Source organism: Hetaerina americana, unplaced genomic scaffold, assembly GCF_022747635.1.
Source record: "Hetaerina americana unplaced genomic scaffold, ioHetAmer1.1.p SCAF_1, whole genome shotgun sequence".
Lineage (NCBI taxonomy): Eukaryota > Metazoa > Arthropoda > Insecta > Odonata > Calopterygidae > Hetaerina > Hetaerina americana.
Window position 1 is genome coordinate 8119061 of NW_027286069.1, and position 23859 is coordinate 8142919.

General features: G+C 40.9%; 1 protein-coding gene across 1 annotated transcript in view; it reads right to left on the bottom strand.

Annotated features, from left to right (window-relative positions):
• Nucleotides 1–23859, bottom strand: part of LOC139695126 (uncharacterized) — a 154257-nt gene that overhangs the window by 79077 nt on the left and 51321 nt on the right. The window contains exons 4-5 of the mRNA XM_071593773.1: nucleotides 5333–5411; nucleotides 5188–5230 (exon numbers count right to left, since the gene is read on the bottom strand). Coding sequence (XP_071449874.1) covers nucleotides 5188–5230; nucleotides 5333–5411 — 122 coding nt within the window. The remainder of the gene's footprint in view (nucleotides 1–5187; nucleotides 5231–5332; nucleotides 5412–23859) is intronic.

Below are 23859 nucleotides of genomic sequence, written 5' to 3' on the forward strand. Positions count from 1 at the left end.
AATCCCCTTCCCAGCGTGTCTGGGCTCTGGTCATCTTCATCAACCACGCTCTCAACTTTCACGGCACCATCTCTCAGAGGTTTCAGCCCCTCATGTACTCCTCCGATATGTTAGCTGGAAATTTTCAACTTAGTCTTAAACTCCGATTTGAATAAAAATGCAACAAATTCAAAGTTTTGAAATCATTCGCCTTGCCTGGGATCCCGGTCAAGGTGAATGATTTTCGAATTTTGAAATTATTGCATTTTAATGCATATAAGCGGCTGACTTCATAAAAGTTACTGTATCGGAATCCCCCACAGTTCTTTGAATTTTTCTATTAGCATATTCACATTCTCATCCCTGACACCGAGGCACTCCATTTTTCTTCCTCCAAAGTGAATTTTCACCGCCTTGTAAGCCATACCTCTTCAAGTTGACATCGGACACTTCGTAGTAGATTTCCATATCTTGCCTTCTTAGACTCTCCTATAACTAGGTTTCCTAACTACATGCCATGAAACCAAGCTACAAGGACAGTTAGCACTTTTACATGGGCACGACGAAAAAAAAAGAAACACCATTTCTCCAGATATCAAGGTGACACCTCTATATCAAAGGGAAAATATTATTATTAGCCACTTGAAAAACATAAAATAGGATGCTCCCTAGCATAAAGGAAGATGCAGCCATTGAACATGAGTTTTAATGTGTCGATTAGTTTTCCGAGTCCATGGGGAGATGGATCACGGGTAATGGGCTCGGATGGGGCAACGTCACCCGGGAGGTCACGGACGGATAGCGGTAGATCACGTGACAGCTTAATTGCGCGACAGCGGACGGTGCGACGTTGATTCACTTGGACGCCGCCGTCAGTATTCAATTAATCCCGATGGATGGCGCTTCGATTGCTCCCGACATTCAAGTGTCGACATCGGAAGAGGCTGACATCGACATCCACATTCGATCTGAAAATTTAATCTCCACTCCATCGCTTGCCCGCTCTCGCATGCGGTGGACATTTGACCCATTTCAGTGGCATGGTGCACATATAGTGAACATCCATTTATCTTTTTTGTATGGATCGTCCAATCCCCCCCCCCCCGAATGCGGAATCTCAATGATTCCGTCTTCGATGGCTGAGAGGAACTCTAGAGTCAGTACTTTTCTAGAAGTTTCAAGCCTCGTTCTCATCGTGATCACCGGCTTACATGCCCTTGTTTTATAAAATCTAAACTTATTATATTACCTTGCTATCTTTACAACCTAACACACCTATCCTCGTTGTGCAATTCAACAAACAAATCCATTGTCCCTCCTTTGAACGCCTTATATATATATATATATATATATATATATATATATATATATATATATATATATATATATATATATATATGTATATATATGTATATATATATATATAAATATATATATATATATATAATTATCTACTCGATTCGTTACGTTTACCATATGTATGTCTAAAATGTTTCTAAATTATTTTAATCGCGGCCTAATTGACTGGAAAATGAAATTTACGTGCGTTCGATAATTAAACTTAAGTCAATGAATAACCTTGTCTGGCCACGGTAGGGTCATACGAGCATTCGGGTCAACATTAGTCTGGTGTGTATTCAAACCCTGCCACTCACCCTAGCGGTGGCTTACAGGGGACTTAAATAAAAAGAATGAGTTCTGAGAAATTTCAGCTCACTTCTCGCTTCCTAATGCAATTTGGCATAATTTTTAGCGATCAGATGATGCGGCTTCGGCGCTTACAGAATCAATGCTCGAGATCACCACGAAGGCGTCAGAGAGACACCCGGGGTGGTGCTCTGCACGCCACGGAGGAAAGGGTGGCGGGGGGCGGGAAGGGGGCGATGCGGAGAGGATATAGGTGGGGGAGGTGATCGTGGAACGTCTCTCCTCCAAGTTCGCTTCAGTATTTTGAAATGTCTTAATTATTAAAGTTTCGAGGCTTAAAAAATTGCTTCAAGCGTATAAATGTTTACATTTTATATGGCATTTCCATACTTCAATATTCACATGGTACCTTTATGTAAATAATAAATGTTTAAGATAAGCGCATTTTAGTGTTGGGTTGAATATTAAAATGGCATATACGAATTTTAAAGATTTTTCCGTGATTGGCTACATTAAGCTGAAAAAAGCAATTGATAAAAGCAATAAAATCAGTCTTATTCTGGACCGTAACGGTCAGCAGTTTTTTGGAATACACGTACATGCATATTTCAAGTGGATAAAGAGGGAGAAGTTATTATTAAGGACTAATTAATATTTATTCATTTATTTAAATATTTATTTTTTTTATTTTTCCATGATCTCACTTATTGGCGATACAATAAGCTATCAGTTCTACGCGTTATCTCTACAATACGTTACCTACATTTTATTATTCAACTGTTGGCACCACACAAAATGCCAAAACCACCAATAACAAAGAACTTGCTATAAATTACTTTCTAACGACGATAGATAAATTAGAGGGCGATTACTCATCGATTAGTTAATCATCATCGGACGATTTTGCCTACGTTTAACGACCGATTTCTCGCAAATTACTCATGTGGCCATTGGATAGCAACACGATCACTTGTTTTGAATGAGTTTCAATCCACTAATTTGAACTTTGTTGGTGGCAGTTAAAACAAGAGAAATCCGGTATGACTGCTGAAAATTCATACTTTCAGGAAGCTAACGAAAGCTGATGGGAATGAGTTCCATTTTTGAGTTTCATATTGCAATATCACACAGCCTTGAAAGTTCGCCACGTTTTTGTACACGGATAGGCTCTTTATTTTTTAAATATTAATATGTTATCCCAAAGTTGTTTGTGACGGTGAATCAATTAAAATCTACAAAACTCTTGGATATTCTTCGTTTCAGAAATATATAATTTGGTAATCCTGTGATTTTTCTCGAGTAACTGTAATACATTAATGTAAATGGATAATGGCATCATAATTAGACAAGTTTGGAACACGAGTCCATAAAAATACTGATTTGGAAGCCACTGCTTCATTTTGAATGATCGGTAATCCATGTACAACGCTGATGAAAATGGTAGGCCAGTATTTTCTGATTCTACTTTTCGATCAGAAATACCTATAAGCAATAAGCACACTATGGCTTAAATTAGGGCATTGAATCATTAATTCTGCCGAGAGAGCAGTAATCTTGGTAAATTACCCGAACATTATGGCTTCGCCATTCAGGTAATATCTGGACCAGTGTTACCCTCGCATATGCGGTAAAATGTGAAACTTTTGCTAGCCTCCTTTTCTTCTCCTTCTGTTCTCACGAATTTGACATTTTCATCTACATTTTTACAATAGCCCTGCAAGCCACCGAGAAGGTTTGTAAGGTATGCTAACTCTTAAGGCAGTAAATAGACCGACGAGAACAAGGAAAATGCTCTAAAATATTCGTTGTAAACCCCAGAATGCAGTCGACGCAAGGGGTCCGGAAATTCGAAACCAATTCCCTCAAAGGCTGCTCAGAGCACAGAGCGCCGGCATCAAATTTTATTTGTCTAGCTTCCGACTGAAACATCTCCATTCCGGTGTCTTGGTACGGCGCTTGATTTCACTCGGGCCTTTCCGATCGCTGGTCACCGTTTGACAAGATAGCAGAGCTAACCTCACTCCCTGCCACCTGCCAATTTATTTAATGTGCCGGTTCCTTTCGTGAAACTTCGGTACGTCAATGAATGTCTATTAAATCGATGACATGTAAAAACATATTTCTCTTACTATTTCAAAAATACGTATAAAGCTATGCATATAATTGAACTACAATATAAAAAAACAATATTTTTATAATAAATGCGACAACATACCTCTCTGTCTTCCCAACGCTTTCGCAAGGCCATCATCCCATTCGGCCATTCGACGGGGCCGACTCGGGAATTCGGGACCGTGACACCCGCCCGTCACTCGATCCTCATCCTTGATAGGTATTAACGTCCGCCTCATCCGAGCGCGCGACTTTAATCGCCGACATTGAACGAAATCAAAATGGAGACTTCGGACATTCGACATTTATTGACACCCGACACGAATGGACGAGGTGACAGTGACAGTCGCCAGCCGCAGTCGGCCGCAATATGGAATATCAGACGGTTTCGCGGCGGACCGCTTCGTCTTCGCTGACGACGGTGGCGATGAGATGCCCTCGAACATGGGTACACAGCCCTCCCTCGCACACCCTACGCCCTTACGTGAGGTCTACATACAACACTTACATCTTTTTCTAGATGATTGTGGTATTTTTTTAATATTCTCGTCAATACACTCAAGTGGACATCGTGTCGCCTCAGTGGTGAGTGCAATTATGGGATTGCCTACCGAGCGTCCTCTTCATTCTCTTCGCAGATGGTTTCATAAGTGAAAAATTGCAATATGTGTGTGTGTGGGAATATATATATATATATATATATATATATATACACACACATATATATACATATATATATACATACATGTATATATACATATATATTAATATATATATATATATATAAATATGTATGTTTCTAATAATGCATACTTAATTAATAAATGAGAGAATTTTAAATTTGATGACGTGGTACTCATGGGAGTAGTGCTACGGTCAGTGATCGGATAGCGGTTTCAAATGAGGGGGGGCGTCGGGAAACTTCATTTAAAACCAAAGCGGTCACATTTTCTGCTGACTAGACCAAGGAAAAGCAATTCATGGCCGAGAAAGATAAACATTACCCGGTTAACTTGTATTTTTTTACATTTTAACTCGGGATGAACCCTACACTCACCTATAAAAAGCAGCCTTTGCTCGTGGATTAATATGGAAACTTGAGCATAAAATATATGCAGAAAACAGATGAGGTATATATTGACTAAACAATGACTGAATATACATATATTGACTAAACCTGAAAATTTTCATTCAAGCGAAACCCAACAACGCATCAGCCACCTCTTGGAAACTTGATGGGAGTCGTTTGGTGCACGAAACTGCCCTTCCTTCGGCGAAGCAGAAATCACTGAAATTTAACACATTTGGAATTGTCCCTGGGAAAGCATAAAGTATCCCTATCAAGCGATTAGGTCAGATGTTTGAAAATAATCTCCCGTCCGGGGAACCCTGTAGAGAAAACTCCTCTCAAGAGGGGGGAGACGAGGGAAGAGGACGTGTCGGCCTCACCTTGGAGAGCATCTTGAAGGAGATCCGGAAGTCGAAGTCGTACGAGGTGCGGAGGCGCCCGCTGCTGCGGCGGTTCATGATGGCAGGGCTGGCGGCAGGCGGCGATGGCCCGGAGGACGCAGATGCCACAAGGGCCGGCGGGTGGCCCTGCTGCTGCCCTGCCACCGGCATCAGGCTCAACACGAGGGTGACGGCGTCCGACTCGCTGAAGAAAACCGGGGGCCGCCCAGGGCCGGCCCCGGCACCTCCCCCGCCCCCGACGCCCGAACCTGCGACAAGAGAGAGGGAGAAAGTGAGGAAGCATGTAGACATGCACGACTCTGGAGGAGACATGGGAAATGTGGACTTTAAAAACATGGTTTGACTGAAAAGCACGACTCCAAACGACTCCAAATATCCAAGAATAGCTTCCAGTTCGCGTCTTTCCTCGGCATAAATTGGCACTATAAAGAGCTCTGTGTATTGTCGTGTCCTCTTTCATCATGCACTCACACGTCCCCTCCTTTTTTTCCCTATTTTCTTGAGGTACCAGCTAAACTCCCCGTGTCCAGTTAAAATCAGCGTAATTTCTTTGTAAGTTTTAAAGTTTAACTTCATTCTTTCCTTCACGCTAGGGAGGAAATGCCCGTTGGTTTTCCCCTTTCATAATGTTTCCCATTTCTCTTGGAAATGCGCTCTTATAACCTTTCTGTTCCTGCTCCATTTCTCAGTTGGAGACGAAGTTACATCACCTAGAGTAGCCTCGTCCGAGACTTGATTCTTCTTTCCTCTATTAAGAATGTTATCGACTGTATCCCGGTTATTATTTGTAGAGCTTCAAATAAAAGCGTTTTGCTTTGTAGAGCATTAATACCTGATCGTAAACTCAAAATTACCATGCTGATTACTTAAAAATTAAAAACAACTCAGGGTGATGCCGCGACAGTTGCTTTTAACTAAGCCATCTACGAATGCTCATTACAACGCACCAATTCCAACGTGTAAAAATCATTCACCTTGACTGGGATCGCATAACACCTTGTTCCTTAAAAATACCACCCCATTTCGGAGAGTAAGTGGATGCCTCGGTAGATTAATGGCTAAGCACTCAGCCGGACTTCGAGGAATCCGGGTTCAATTCCCGGTCATGGCGAATGGTTTTTACCCTCTGTAATTGCCTCATTATGCTGATTACTTACCTCGAATTCTTATAAACTCATAACTTACGTACCACTGAATATTGCTAATGCAAAAAAAGTTGATGATAATAGTCTCCCCCACATCCTCTGAGATTTTTTGGAGTATTATTTTTTATAACTGTACACATGCACTCAGGAAGAGAAAGGTTCTCGAGAACGGAAGAACCTCGCCTCACTCGGGCATCCAACTCCGAGGCGAGTGAGGAGGCCGACCTCCCACACGCCTCCTCGAATCAAGCGCCCCTCGAGCAAGTGAGGCGACCCTGCCGCGGTCCCCAACATTAAGACCCGATAACCCGTTAAGATGCGGTTTCGCGACCTTGATTGTGCGTCGCCGCAGACTGCGCACCCAATCAGAATGTTGATCGACACCACGGAGGCTGAGGCGCCGCGGGGGTTGCCCATCTATCGACTTTGACCGCAGTCTGCACCACCACTGGTGCAGAAGCGAGAGAGGAATGACGACCACCGACTGTGGCTTGGCCATCTCTCAACAAAGGACAAAAAGCGTCGCACTTTGTTTCCTCGTCGTTACGACGGGGGTATGTCAATGACGCACGCTACGCTGATAAAAACGGCACAAGACGGGACGAAAGAAAACGCAGCTTTACTAAGAAACTAATAAGGGGGCTGGGCTTTCATTAGCTGAGGGAGTTTCGGCGCAAACTTTCGAGGGAATCCTGCGGAGCCCCGGTCGAACCACGGCTCACTCGCCGACGGCGACGAATCGGCGCGAACTTATACAACAGTTTCCCTGCCTCATGGGTGACTGTTGCGCAAGTCTCTGCCCCTCTTTCACCTGATGGTCACCAACTATACCCAGTAGACAATAGACAAGGGTGCAGTTCTATCTTTTATGTTTTAACACCAGTGAAATGTACTTAATGAACTGTGACGGAGTAATTTTTTTGAGTAGGCCATCTTTGGTATTACGTGGTGGGGAGATGTGGATGTGAGAACTCATGTTATGGTAAAATATTGGGATTTTATCCGGAAACGCTTTGTCGGGAGCTGGCGTTTTCTTGTACGCTTCATGTAATTTAACCAGACCGTAAAGTTTCATTTGTATTTGGGGGTAAATGTTTGGTGGCGAAGAAGGGAGCTTCGCGCCAACCTGCATGAAGAAGGAAATATTGAGAATTTTCCATATTATATAACACGACACAATTAACTTTGGATGGAAATTGTGAAAGTGACTTGACCAGCGATAAAAATTTCGCATTTTCCATAGCAAACGTATTGATAAAACTTAACTTTGGACCATAAACTTGGCCGGACGGAGATCCGGTCGGCCAACGACAAAATTCCGGAAAGTTAGTCTCTCGCTATATTCGTCTCAAAAGGATCCAAGTACACATTTTGAACACCTGCCGTGGCTGAGATACTTAAGGGGTCAATTTTAAGAGAGCGAGCCATTAGGGTATAGACATACGGGTCTTGGAAAACGTGAAAAGACTGCGAAAAAATACATTAAAAAAATAAGAACTGGATTCGATTTCTCGAATGTTCAAAAATCGTTTTTTTCCGTAAACGGAATCGGCTGGGAGTTAATTCCCACCGTTAAGGCAACAGACATTGAGTCAAAACTTTATGTGACCAATAGTACGACATTACAAAAAAGACCCTGTAGAGTGAGGTCTGTCGAGGCAAGAAGACAGAATGAGACCTTTAAAATTCTGTTCCTTCCGTTTACCTCGGGCATTAAGGGTTTGGGAGGATTGAAAAAGGAGTTAGGGAATGGGTGAAGCGGCGAATCTAACCTCAGCCAGAGACGGCGAATCACAACCAAAAAGAGTGAAAAAGACACCCTTTATGGAAGTACGAAAATTTCTATTGAGTCAAAATGCAATCTCGGCCTTTCGGTCATTTGATAACTTAATTTGAAACTGCTTTCAGAATTACAAGCGTTATTCCAGCACCTACTGTAACCTTGAGTGCATTATATGTTTATAGGGTCATTTGGAAAGGTCATTTCATTTTATATAATGCCTTTCCTTGTGGTTGTTTCTATTGTCATAATTTTTATTATATGTTTGGCCCTATTAGTTTGAGTATATTAGTTGCTAGTATGTGTATTTGCATGTGTGTAAGTTATAATTGATTTTGCTTTAATATTTTTGTCTGCGTGGGCGTGAACTGGTATAATTTTGTGTGTTTTGCATCTGGTTGCATTCCATTTTACTGGTGGTGTTAGGACACCACCCGGACACCATAAAAACCGGGAGGCGTGCGTTATGACACCACCCGGAACAACTTGGCCCGTAAAGGCTTGCGGGGTATTGCGTAGACGTAGATGTATCATCGATCCGTCAAATAAATTTTTGTAGTTCTCCCGTAAGAATAATTCAAACTTATATCGGCCAAAATAAATACCCTTCTCCAGTCAAGTATTTCAACCCATTAAACAAAGACTAGGGAATATATCTGCAAATTATTAGTGTGGCAGGGGTGACAAAATTAGTATTTGGTTACCACTACCTTGCCGGCCCGAACACTTTTTAGAACGGCCGCTCGATTTTCAAAAAGCCTTTGTATTGTCGTGAACAATACTGCGCTGGAAACTAAGGGATCTATTTCGCAGGACATTGCAGGGCGGTGGTGCGGGGGCGGAGAGGGTCACCAAGTGTCGCACCGAGAGTTGACGGCTCGTGCGGGTCGGCGGTTGACCGACCGACACGGTAGCCGACCTGGTTGCTAAGCGTCAGCGAGCAAACGGCTATTTGGAGTGACACGCACTGCAAATTGTCGAGAGGAAACATCGCCAACTATGAAGGAGACCTTGCTTGGGCCGACAAACACAGTTTGAGGACTATAAAAGGAAACACACGGGAAATATATGAACAAGCTAAAAGAAATTATGATTTATTTGAATATTGTTGGGGAAAAAATGATGAAAAGGGAAAAGAGAAATGTTATCTTTCCCTAGTTAGGTCTCATTTAGAAGATGTTGCTAGAACATGGGATCCTTATGAAGTCTGATTGCTTGCTGAATTAGTCAACCGTTTCAGACGTAACTTTTTGGAATCGTTCCACGATTGAAAACATAAAAATAACATAGTAATACATAGCAAATTGCAAATATACGTAAATACATGCTCCAATATAAATACTATACATATTCCGCACATCCGTATACGTGGAGTTATCAAGTTCTTTGTGACGTTATTTATTCCTTGATAAATTAGATCGTGTGTATCGTAGAGGAGCTAGATTTGCAAAACGTTTTTATGATAAACTGAGTAAGCTCATGACCATTATTATGGGAGTTAGGTTGGGAATCATTCACGGAGGGAAGGTTAAATTACAAATTAAATCTCTCGCATACATTGGAAGGATGTTTATTTGGCGATTATGTTGTAAATGTATCGTTGTCCACTTTTTACTGTGGTAGAAGAGATATTGCTTATGAAATTAGAGAGATTAAGTGTAAAACAGATACATTTAAGATGCAATTAATCCGATAAAGGAATCAGAATAACATTGACCGATCGCGCTAAGGGGGAACGTGTTTTGGTCCAAGGGCAGTTTTGTGTGTAATCCCCCCCTGCCATATACCCTAGCTGTGATTTGAAGGCTGCATGTAGTGATGTAGTAATAACCATAATAATAGGATGTACATGGTTCCTCTGAAATGCACGGGGAAGAGGGGCAAGGGGACGACACTAATCCATTTGGCGCGCCAAGGTCACTCACGTGTGTGCACGCCTCTATTCTTTCCGTTCATCATCCAACTTCCTTTCCCTTCCCACAGCCATTACTTTGTTTCATATCAAGAAATATTACTCCCTTGAAGTTATTTCTGCATCTATACAAAACAGAATTTTTCGGAAGTGTTTATTAGCTTATCGAAGACCTGAGAGAGATGGAAAGAATATATATCAGTATATGATAAAGAAGTTAGGCCTACAAGGTTAGAAATAGAAATGGAACATGACGTTGAGGAAGTTAACTGTAGTCCAGGTGTACTAAACAATGAGATAAAAAGGGCATTAAAGGAGATGAAATCAAATAAGGCCGAAGGGGTAGAAAACATTCCTGCGGAACAACTGAAAGGTTTAGGAAAATGTGGAAGGAAAAGTCTATATGATCGACTGATTCGTACCATCTATGAGAAAGGAATCTGGGAAGGAAAAAACATACTCGGAGCTTATACTGATATATTCAGTGAAAATTTGCAAACGGAACGATTTTTAAAATAATATTTTCGGGGACAAAAAAACGGGATCTCAGACTGGTTTACACAATGGAATTGAAATTTATTATAATAAAATTGAACTTAATTGCAAGTAAAGAAAGCAACCTAATTTTCAAAATCACATGCTTTAACTGGAAATATGAATATGCAAACGTCGTTTGACTAGTAATCTTAAGCCAAAGGATATCTTCAAAGGGATCATGTTTTTTCAACAGAAAATTAATACGGCAGAAAGGTATTTGGGGTTTGAAAAAGTTTTGATCTAGCATAACTTTCGAAGAAAAAAAAAACAAATTATTTTGCATTGCGCGAGGAAAATTATATAAATTTTATTGAAAATATTTCGATATTATATCGAAAGTGCCATTGATAATAGAAACTGCAAGTGCATTTCGAATCAAAAATAAAACTTTCAATACACTCAATCCCGATTGGGAAACATTTATAACGTCACAATTTGTAAAAGTTCGCGGCTTCAACTCCACGGGAGAAACATTTCTAACCGGCTTAGTGATCTAAACTTGCTTTGTGCTGTGATTTCACGCGAAGAGTTCAAAAAAAGAAGTCTAATTTAATAAGAACTGGAAACTTGTCAATATATTAACGTGTATCAACGTCACAAGAATTAGGACACACAAAGAATTTTTCATTTGGTGAAATTGTTTCAGGAAATATTCATTAAGTAACGAATACTTTTAATCGGTAGCGTTGCCACGGCTACTGAAACTATTTTCACTACCGCTATTCGTCAGTGGCGGTTGCGGAATCTAGTAAAACGTAGCAACCCTAATCCTGAACCCTAATCGCGTTCTTTGTTGTCAAACGTATGCACCAGATACGACTTGTGTGGCTATTTCCTGGGCACTCACTGAAGCTTGTTAGTTCAGGCCTCGTTTGTGAAGTAGAGAGACAAAACACGGGCAAAATGAAGCCTTTCACTGCGCAATGAATGACGTTTCGGCTCCATATATACACTGTCGAGGGTAATGAAGCTTCCCTCTAATACGCATCGCTTTTGAATTACTGCAATATTTTCAACATTACCCTGTAACACCCGGAACTGCCAAAGTTCTGTCTCTCCTATACACACTACCGGAAGCCTTACGGCCGATTCGCATCATCCTAAAAATCGACTGACATCTCCATAAAAGACTCAACGAGCCAAATCCAGTGACCGGAAGTTAAAAGAAAATGCTAAAATAAGGAGCATAAAGAAATGTTGTCCATGAATAAAAATTCAGATTTCGCTTGAGCTCATCTCTGTCGTCCTGATTTTCCAAAACTTTCGCGTGGCTGGAAGGATGCACCTCGGAAGTGAACCCACCTTTTAATTTCAAGAAAAAATTGTTTCCCCCGGGTAGAGCTCAAACAAGCGCCGTTTGCCGTGGAAGCACACAACGGCGCATCGCGGCCGGCGCCGAGCGGTGGCGGTTTACCGACCGGGCGACGCTCGCGTCCGAGGGTAAACAGCGGAGTCGTTATACGGGATGCGATGCCCTTCCCCCCCCCCTCTTCGCCTCCGCGTGCGAACAAAGCCAGGGCCGGCGACCTCTCCTCCAACCCCCTTCCTTCCCGCCCCGCCCCGCGCCCTCTCCACTTATTAGGGGCGATTAGCATCGGGAGGGAAGTGCGGCCTTTATTATTCGCACCGAAATTAGAAGCGCGGTGCGAGGCAAGGAATGGATGTAAACGATTCTGTTTTAATTGGCCGGAAAACAAACGGGAATATTCCGAGAGAGAGAGAGAGAGAGAAAGAAAGGGGAGGGGGGTTAATAAGAGAAAATAGTGAAAGAGGTGGAGGAAGGGTTGCGTGAGATCTCGAATTAAGTGGGTTAGGAGGTCGATTTGGAGGGGTGAGGGTGGCAGGGGTGGGTGTCACGACGTGATAGAGCCAAACGGGGCACGCTCTGCGGTGACGCCGCACCCTCGCGTCGTACCCCCGGAGCGAGGAGAGCGTGTGAGTGAGGAGCACTAGGGTATGATACGTATTAATGCAACCAGGGCCAGCCCACCGATGGAACACAACTTTTTTATCCACCTGTCCCACGGTCGCTGCACGAGCTGCCAACCTGTGCGGCCGCGGTGGCGGTCTCGCGCGAACTGCGGTCAAACGGACAGTGTGCGTGCACCCCCGGGAGCACTCCGGTGACCCAGGCCGCGGCCTGAGCGGCGATTGTCCGCCGCCCGTGTTCGCCCGCTGCCCGCAGCATGCTGACAATATGTCCAGCAGTCATTCGGCCTTTCGCCCTTCAGAAATCTTATGATTTAATAAATCGGTTTCACCGCGATCGTAAAAATGTAACTTAATTTATCTTTTAAAAAAATGGTATGACGGGTAGAGTAAACAAAATAATCTAAATTACTAGAAATCTTTCCTAGTAAATGGTGTTGAAATAATTGATAGAAAGTAAAAAGTATCCGGTCCGATTTCGATCACTCAGAAATATGTCAGTACTCGAGAGAAGCTTTTGCCTGTGTAACAATATAGACGCTTCCAAAGAGAATACCGGGTAGCCTGCATTTTCTGAATCATATGCTAGAATTTCAATTTCAATATCTCAATTTACGTATCTTGATTCTCATACGACGAGTCCCCATACCTTTCTTTCCATTGACTACAGTTGCTATACGGCAAATACATAATACTATAATACACACCCCGCGATAGAAATATATCGAAATGATTTCAGGACTCATGAATAACAATTGTATTTTGCGCGTGGATTTGATGCACGTATTGTCTTGGTATTCGTGACACTACGACAAAAATAGCATCCACTTTACAGCAAAAAAGGTGGATATGTATACCCATGACGAACAGTTTACTGAAGGTTTAACGACAAACAACAGAGTAGACACAGGCAATTATGATATAAGTAAAAAAATTATCTGGGATTTGAACCCAAGTCTTTTGGAATAGTAGGTACTAAGTACTCTTTTCCACAGCCACTGAGACCGGAACTTGACCAGCTCTGATTTTGGGAGTGCTCGCGATTCCACGGAGCAAATATAGCTCCTGCAACGAGAGATTCGCTGTAATACAGTGATTTTCTCTTCGACAGCTTCTTTGGTTCCATCAGAAAACAATGAAAAAGCTCGATTCCACAGATTATCAGTAATTGGTCATTCGTACTCTGCTCAATTTGCCCTTATTGCGGGATTGCAACTAAATATCCGCTGCCCTGGTCATCATTTCACATACAAGTAACGGGAGAACTCTAACACTGCCTAGCGAACCAACCTTCAGGATTTGCTTTGGCTGGATCCATTGGGATGAAAATTTGATGGAGAGAGCGTCAGTTTTCCGCGCTTTGTTTTGGGGTGACCTTGCGACGCACCGTGAGTATAACAGCTGGGTACGTCAGTCTCCGCTGATTGGAGTAGGAAAACCCTAGGGCGGGAAAAAGTGATGGAGTGGGGCCTGGTTTAGTAAAACATGTGTTATATATCAAAGGATCTGTGCACTTGGCTTCATAAACCCCCCAAGAGTTAATTTTAATTTACGTTTTCTCGATAAGTCAAGTGCTTAAGAGCAACGGTCCAGCAAGTATAAGATCGATAGTTCCGGCTAAGGGAACTTTTTTTCGCATGTGATCTGCTCAATTTCACCTTTCCCATCATTCCTATTTACGTCTTTTATATTTGTTCCTATCCCTTTTCTTCATATCTTTTTCCTGGTGAATATGTGTCGGGACATTTGGCGGGTTTTCTTGTCTGAAAGTGCGCATGCAAGGTCTGTCATAAAGGTAGTATGACTCATTTTTTCCCAGATAGATGGACGGACGGGTGGCGGTTTCTCTGGCTGGGTTCGAGGGAGGGGAGTCTCAGAAAAGGCTGGAGGTCGATGGGAGTTGGCGCCCAGCCTTTACGGAGTGCAGATCGTTCGTTTGCGAAACCTCTATAACGTGACCGCGTCACGCTCCGCCATGAGGATATTATTGAAACAGCGCTACGCCATCAAATTTTGCGTGGAACTTGGCGAAACCGGGAAAGAGACTCATGAAATGCACAAGGCAGCTTGCTGTGATAACGCGATGGGTAGGATGGGTGTTTTCCAGTGACACAGGTTGTTTCGGGAGGGTAAAGAAGATGCCGAATGTTCAGAATGCTCTTCGACCTCAATACACGACAAAAAGCCTGTAAAAGTGAAGGCTTTATTGGAAAAGTTTCACAGATTATGTTTGCATGGTTTTTGCTGAACTTGATATCACTAAAATTGATGTGCATCGACTTTTACCCAAAAAAATGGGTATAACAAAGGTGTGTTTATCAGTCTAAGAAAAATCATTGCCGCATGTTCTGATTACGGTTTTACAAACCCAAATTATCATCAAATAGTCAAAAGGAAAGGATATATCACATGTTTCCTCGCAAAAAAGAAATTTTTAAACTCTCTCATGCACTCTTGGTGTTGTGTCAATTCAAACATCGTCGAAGGTGCCCAGTTATTGGCCCAATATTCACGCGAGATCTGTGATTCCTTCTCATCTGAACCAGATGCGAAGAAGTCAGGCGAAGTCTCCTCTTATCCGTACTTTTACCAAAGTAGCAACGCAATTTTGATTTACTCCCCTTTCCCTTCAAATCTTTCGGAAGATTCCCTTGCTATTACCATGTAAAGCTCTCATTCAACTCCTCCGCGCCTTCCATCCTTTCAAATTGTTTCATATTAAATGTCCGCATTACACTGTAGGAGCATTTCAGAATTATGCCCGCTCGTTTGGAATATCTTAAATATCAGAATGAGGTTCGTATCTACGATGTGAAATAGAGTGACTCAAAATATGTTCTTCAAGTATTTACACCGAAAACAAGTAACGTAAAGACTAAATTGAATTGCCCAAAGGCCCTTAATAATACTCTTAAGTCACGGGAAATTGAGACGGCCATTAACATTTCTTTTCGTATTGTGTGTGTGGTTAGCATGGAATTAGAAAATTTTCCTTTGTGATTCGAGGGAAATCAGGAATTACATAGATTAATTAATTACTATCAGAAATCTTTAGATCCCCCCTCACCGCTGTCGTTTTACAGTTTCATATCATTTTTGTACACAGATAAAATACCTACATAGAAGAGACTACTCCATCTCATTTTTTCAACCAGACGATTAAATATTATTTAGCGAGTGAAAAATTTCACGGCAGCGTTTATTTCACTGAAAAACGCCGAAAAGCACTAAATGAATTGAGTTGATTTGGGATAGGTTAACTGGAAATCACCTTTCGATGCCAGCTCGATTTCCGACATTGATGCCTTACGTTGCAAAGTTACTTATTAATTGCATGGAGGAAAACGAAGCACATTCTCTGACAGGAGTTGGTGGAATTGATTGCATTGCTTTTTTGGAATATACCTAATGATGTCCATCATTAGAATAAAAATTTGTAATTAAACTGCACCGTTACCTTGCAATTTTTCTCACGTATCACAGTCTTCTAGGAGTAATCTAGTCAGTCTCTCTTTCTTGTAAAATTCTGTGTAGTGTGATTATTAGCAAACATTATGGCAGTCATTTTTAGTCCATATCTAGCAAGTACGTTTATTTTTTAGTGAAAATAACATAAAAAAACGCAGAATAACCTTATCATTAATTATTATTGTTTTTTAAGCATTATAAACCAGGAGAAAGAATGGACAGAGAGATAATTTCATTTTGCGGCAAAAAAATATTTCTGTGATGTCTCGACCAGTTAATAATGCCGCACAAGCTGTAGTTTAGTATTTATAGAACTCAAAAATGTAAGTACACATTTGGATTGGGAAAATACACATTAATAATACGCAGGATTCATAACATTCCAACCTACCACAAACTATTTAAGGTGCAGCAATATAAGCCAACAGTTTCAATATTCACGGTAAATTCCTCTAGTACCTAAGGGGCACGTTATAGGGCCCATAATATTACTTGCATTTATAAATATATCAATGAAACAACAAATTTCGGCAGACATGGCCAGTAGTGCACGTTGCGAAATAGTTTAAAGCCCAATAGCGAACTGTGTACCAAATCGGGGTTATAATTAAATGCTACCGAAATGTACGTAAATAGTTTTTACAAAAAATGAATTGACGAGCCGACCAACAGTCACTCAGTCAGAAAGACTAAGATACCTAGGGGTAAGAGAACATGTTACGAACTAGGAAATTATTATATCATCAGCCTTAGCTGGGAAACGTACATTTCATATACCTACCTCGTATTAGTACATCAACTGACTGCATTAAGTGCGCTGCTGAAATGGTGCTTAGAGAATATTGTTCGCACCTGGATTTGGGAAACGGCCAATTAATTGCCATGACGTCATTATCCAATCAACTTTTTGTAGCTGCGAAACAAATGAAATATCAAAGCCGAAGTGCACATAGCGGGAAATTTAATCACTTCCTCCGGAAACTTCAGCACGACATTAATATTTACTCAAAGAAGTTATGAAAAAACTTTTATTAGTGATTGATCATAAAGTTAATTCCAAAGTTCTCGTAATTTAAATCGACAAATGGATTAAAAATAGATAAAATATGTTGAGAATCAAAAATAAATTTCAGTACCACCAACTCATACATATCCAATCAAAGAGGAAATAAAATTCGATCCTGCATTATATTTTGTCACAAAAATTCAGGCGGCATGTATAATCCTCATGTTTAATGCAATTCAAAGTTGTTAATCATCATTAATTTCCTAAATTATCTGGTTTGGAGTTCATTAGGATCGGATACTCACTGGAAACGGATTAACATATGTGTGGAAATTAAGCAGTCGAAATCACACTCTGACAAGTCAAACAAAAGGCTATATTAGCTGCTTAAAAGTGAATTAATGTTCTAATTAAACAAAAACGTCAGGGCATATCATCTAGAAGTCCAAAAAATGCCTTCATTTCGGTAAATTCTATTAAAAATCCGTAATAAATATTCAATTCATTCTAAAAGTAGGCATTATAATCGAAAAAAGTCAGCCGTAAGACATCTAAAGGACTAAAACCGAAAGGAAGAATTTGGAATAGGTCGTCCACGTTTATGAGTTTGTTTGATTCACCGCTGGTTTTCAATCCAAAGATTAATTTTTAAAATATGCAAATTAAGGAGAAGAAGCATTAATGTTGTGCCAACTAAAATTTATTAATTATAACCCATTTTCATAGGAAATTTTACTTCAAGAAGAAAAGAGGTGGATTAAAGAACTATTCCACAAAAGTGACCTCCATCCTGGCAAACAACAACTTTGCACATTCATGTTCGTATAACTATTTGCTGCAATATATGCTCTAGCTGTCATTGATTTTAAAATGCAAAACTATTTTAATACAGGATATGTAAGGACTCATGCTTTGAAAACTTCTTCACACTTTCATTAAAAGGAAGAATAAATAATCTACATGTATAGCCAGTAAAATTAATTTATAAAATAATGTTGCAGAGAAATATCGAGTCGTATTCACTTACAATGTGCATCAATAACGCGAATTTCTGTACCTAATTTCTTGTAAATTAACTGAAAAATGCTTCTGTCTAATGGTATTGGTCATTTTCCGACGGTCATTTTTTTATGGAGATATACATATATGCAACGCCATCATAAGAAATGAAAATATCCCGCCTCTGGTAGCATTATTAGATGTTCAATATATTTTCCCCATGCTAGAATACCTTCGCTTAAATAATGAAGTAATCGCCAAAGAATGAACCTCCAATATTAATTTATACTCTTCCTGAAGGTTGGTCTAGTGCCAAGGCGGTTTACATCGTTCAATAATAGGACCAAGAACTGAGATCTGATCGACAATAGGTGCTCATGCTGATAACTTTCCTCTTTTTGGACTAAAAACTGTTCACACCATTTCTACAAAGAAGCTCGGATATAAACAATTACGTGAAAGGCGGGTGCCAAAAAAGCTTATCGACCAACAGAAAGAACAATAAATGATAGACGAACGGGCGTTATTGGAAATCTATCAAACTTTTTGATCAGCCACAGTCCCGACCGTGCATCTAACGACAATTTCCCCTTTTTGCAATTGAAACGGTGGATTGTTGGACAACGGTTTGAAGACGAGGGAGAATACTAGACAAACTTTGCTCAAGACACACTTGTACAAGACAGCCGTTGTTACCTGGTTCAATTCACGAGGGGCGAACTGCTTTGACGAAGGATCAAAACAGATGATGCAGTATTACTAAAAGTGCTTAAAAGATTAAAAGATCACCATGCCTATGACCGACCTTATGTTAAGTTTTGTGAAAATGTTATGGGCAAAATCATATATATATATATATATATATATATATATATATATATATATATATATATATGATTTCGTCGACGTAACACGGAAGTGTTGAATAATAAATTGGACAGCAACAAACAATATAGAAACACATAAAAAGATCACTCACACGTTATTTCTTGATCATTTCGACAGTTCGACAGAATTCTGCTCCGTCTTAATCGGAAGATATAGAAGTAATCTTTATACTAGTGTAAAAAATATATCTTGAAGAAAGATTCATGAACATCAAATGAACTAATTTATATTTCGGTGGTCCCAGCCACTATTTTTAGAACATGCGGGATAACGTATATACATGTATATGGCGACGGGTCACTTCCTCCCTGAACCCTCACTGACTTATTTCATTCGACACCCGGATATATATCTTTCACCTCAGTAGTTCCCACGAGAGGGAGAAGCGGGGGATGAGAGGAGGCGCAGTGTGGGCTGGCGGGAAGGGAAAGTTTGCAAGTGGAGCCGAAAGCAGAATGCTACGGGGGTCTGAGAAACTATTCTCACGGGGACGTGACCGGGGAGGAAGTTGGGGAGAGGGAGAGAGAGAGAGGGCGGGAGGAGACGGGGGTACGAGCGAGGGGTGGATAGCTGGCCCTCCTCAAATAACATCCCTCCCGCCCCGACTCTCCGTTCAATCACGGCAGCGGGGTAGACCCGAGCGGGCCCTCCCACCGGGGAGGAACGGGGATCGGCCGCTGAGGAGAAGAAGGGGAGCGGCGGAGGAAGCAGTGTGCGGGGGATGATCGAAACAAGGGGAGGGGGAAGGGGAGAAGATCCCCTCGACACGAGCAAGGGGGAGGGAGGAGCTGAGATGGATTGGTGTGGAAGATGATGATACAGGAGGAATGAGGCAATTGGGGAAGCACCCCCAGGATTTCAAATCTTCTACAAATATCCAGAGGACTTGGTAAAGGAGAATTAATTATAGTGATCGCTACTCGTGCGCTGCGAATGAATGATAAAATGTGACATCGCTATGACTAAAAAGTTCACTTTCTCACAGATGCCTTAGCTACGCTGATACTTCCACTGTACCGAAATTGTCATAACAAAATGGTCTCGTCGTTACGACGCCAATTTTTGACGTTCTATGTTTTGTAATTGTTTGCATTTATTTAGGTTTAGTATGTGCGTTCATTATGTGTGCTCATTTCAGTCCCCAAAGTAGGTTTATTTATTTAGGTTTATGTGCGTTAATTCTGTGCTGATTGCGATGCCCAATGTATCTTTCCCGGTACTCATGTAAGAGTGTTTTTTCATTTTATTTTTCACGGAAGGATGGGTTCCAAAGTTATTACTGGAACCGAAAGAGATTAAGGAAAGATGGAAAAAAATGCGCGGAAGAAATCTAAAGCAAATGTATTAGAGCGGTTAGTTTGGATATCGATAGGGAGTGCGACGTGGCCTAGCATTGCTTTAGACCATGCATATTAGAGAGCGAAATCGGAAAAGCATTGAGGGAAATGATGGGGGAAGAGGTCGCAGAATTGGACGATATCCCCGCAGAATTACTAAAGAGTTTGTGGTAAAATGTCAGTGAGAGAATGTTTCGTCTTAAACATGAAATTTAAGATGAAGGAATTTCGCCAGAAGACTTCATTTAGTCAATCTCAAGAATATGTATATAAGTAAAATTTACATTTAAAATGCTAAAAGGTTTGCACATAGGAAACGCGAACGGAAGGTCACAAAATAATGCAAAAAATATGCAGGAAATTTTTAAGTTTGGGCTTCGAAGTGGGGGTTGGGCACGTGTCAAAATGTGCACATTGGTGTTCTTCATGGATTTGGAGACGTTTGAAAGAGTAGATTTCACAGAAATCATGCAAGTATTACGTAATATAGAAGAGGACATAAGACTTATCGAAAAGTAATAAATGAGCCAGAGAGTAGAAGAAAATTTACCAAAGAGAGAATGGGAATATACCATGATAGGCTAGGGGTTGAACGTGATCACCAGTCATCTTTCATTATGCTTGGAGGAAACGATAAGGTTGGCATGGGAAGGGATTGTGTTTGGAATAAAAGTAGGTGGGACAGTGATTAAATCGCACAGACTGGCAAATGATGACTTAAAATATACAAATATTATACCTCAGGTGTTCAATGGCTTGGTTTTACAGTTGAGTGCTTTACAGGACCAAAATGAGAGGTAATATTTTAAGATTAAGGATAAGAAAACAAAAGCCATTAGATCCTCGAAAAGCAGAGCGGCTTTAGTCCAACATTAAAATGGGAATGAGCAATTAAAGAATGTAGAATAGTTTATGTACGAGTAATAAAACGTTACTTATAGAATTAAATATTGTATAAATTGGGGCATCAGCATATCAATTGTTCTGGCGGAAGGGGAATTCAAAAGAAGGGAATTAATGACAGGTAGGCTACGCAGAGACGAAGGAAAAGATTAATAAAGCATTTAATAAGAAGAGTAGCAATGAATGGCTCCGGAACTTAAAGAAGATAAGGATAGAGTTTTTCAAAAAATGGGATGAAAGAATAAGTCCACAATAACACATAGAAATACTAATAATGGAGTACATTATTAATATCTTGGGGGGTGGAAAAACGTTCCTAGAGGAAACTCAAATAAGGCAGAAAAAAAGAGGGTGGAGGAGATATTGTAAGTGTTGCGGGGTGTCAAGAGCCGTAATAAAAGGGTGAATGTTAGTCGATCGGGAAAGAGGAAGGAAGAGAGCGGGCTTGTTGCACGGCACGGAAGCAGGAGGAAAATATGAGCAGCAGGATATCCTGTGAGGTAAACAAGAAGAAAACCACATTATATATTAATTCGATCTAGTTGCATATGCCTACGAGGGACGCCGTGATTTTTCAATGCGGTATCTGTACTATGAAAAGCCGTCGCCTTTGATCTAATTATTAGAGCCGAAATCAACTGAAGTCATGTGCTAATAGTCGCAGGGATAAATATACAAGATCTTCCTAAAAGTAATATGACTTATTTTTTCCCAAATAGACGGACGGACGGGCGGCGGTTTCTCTGACTGTTCTTGAGGGAGGGGAGTCTCAGGAAAGGCTCGGGGCAGGTGGCAGTTGGCTCCCCCCAGCCTTTGTAAAGTCCGGATCTCTCGTTTGCGAAACTTCTATAACGTAACCTAGTTATTCTCCGTCATGAACCGGTTATTGGAACAGCGCTACGTCATCAAATTTTGCTTAAAACTGCAAGTGGATGCATAAAATACAAACAAATTTCCTAAAAGGAACATAAACGTTATAGCAACACCTCTACGAGCTCATTTTACAGTGCTGAACATTTGAGGAATCGACCCCTGAGGGACACCGCCCGCTTCTCACGTCCAGTATTTTGTTCCCTTTGACCCAAAAAATTGAATGAATTCTGAGGCGAAAAACAAGGAAGGAGGAAAACCAGCGTTCGCGATTCGGAGGTTATGGCCGGAAGATATGAGCACTTCGCGTAGTCCCTGTATTTTGGACATCAATTTATTTTGATTCGGGCAAAATGCACCTGTCATAAAATAGCCCAAATAACTTGGATAAAATCCCTCCATAGCCTGCGCTAATGCCGCAAAACGTGCTGAAACCTTTATACACTCCATGATGCAAAGAACTTTGGAGAAATGCTTCGCCATCGTTTCAGAAAACGTGTGCTCTCGTCACATCCGCTTCATCAGAGCAGATTCACTCGGCTCAAAGATTTCCGGGCAAATGTATTTCCTCTTTTCGTTTCGAAAGGAACACAAACACGGACATCCCACGCGGTGTCTCATCTAGGTCCTCCGAAGGACGTAACAATTTAATTCTCTGTGCTCATTGTCGTGGCGCTGACACTTACTTCAATGGAAATCAACCTACGGAGAATCGAATACAAATATTTTTTGACCCAGTCGTAACATCACGTTACTGACTGTACCATGGCCACTAATATAAATATATTTTTATAAAAAAAAACCAATAACACAGTAATCAACCCGAAGGTCGGTTTAGTAGGTGATGGTAGAGTTCACCCAGTATATTAAGCCCTGTTATGGTTTCCCAGGATTATCTGGTACCCGAAAAATCACTTGCTTGGGTGGAGTTGCAGGTGCCGAGAGTGCCTCGCCCGGGAATGGAACCCGGGACCCTCCGGTCAGCAGTCCAACGCTCTACCCCCTGGACTACAGCGACCCACATAAATACGTGAATATATATATATATATATAGAAAAGAATACATATATATATATATATATATATATATATATATATATATATATATATATATATATGTATTCTTTTCTCTCATTCAATACAATGAAGTCTTTTTTACTATGAATTTCTCCTCGGCTAATATTCTATGCGATGGGGGCACGAGTCTTCCAAAAAATAATCCAGTGTAGCGTACTTCAAGTCAAGACGAATTTGTACACTTTTAGTGCCGAAACTTTCCTTAAGTGCACATTGCTTGTATAGCATTTTTGTATAATTCAATTGAAGGGTACTTAGTCATAGTTTGGATTATAACATCATCCACTTAATATACAAAAAATGTTAGTCCAAGGCAAATTTGAGTTAGATTTCTTAAAAACTCAAAGCAGAATAAGGAAAAGCAAACACGTTTAAAATATTTTCAGTGGAATATTCAGATGGAACACTCTACTCCATTTGGGAGTGAAATTACATGGCAATAACTGGAGTGCATTGCATTAAAAACCAATGATTGCTTCACGAGAAAGCCTTCAATTTAAATAACCTGAGTGAATTTTATCGGAATTTGCGCAACAGACAGCTTGGGAATGCATTTCCAGGAGTGAAAGGGATTGCTGAATGCATCTTGACTATTCCAGCGACGAGTACGTCAACACACCGGCAGAAGCGTTCCCACGATAAAAAAAGAAGAATAAAAGCTCCCCGCGGAGCACTCAATTGCGAGAAAGCTTTCTGGACCTGCTCTCATCTCCAATGAAAAGGCATTTACGCTGAGCGGAATATAAAAGGCACTTTTTCAACGACTCAGCGATAGACATATTTGATTGTAAACCAATCCT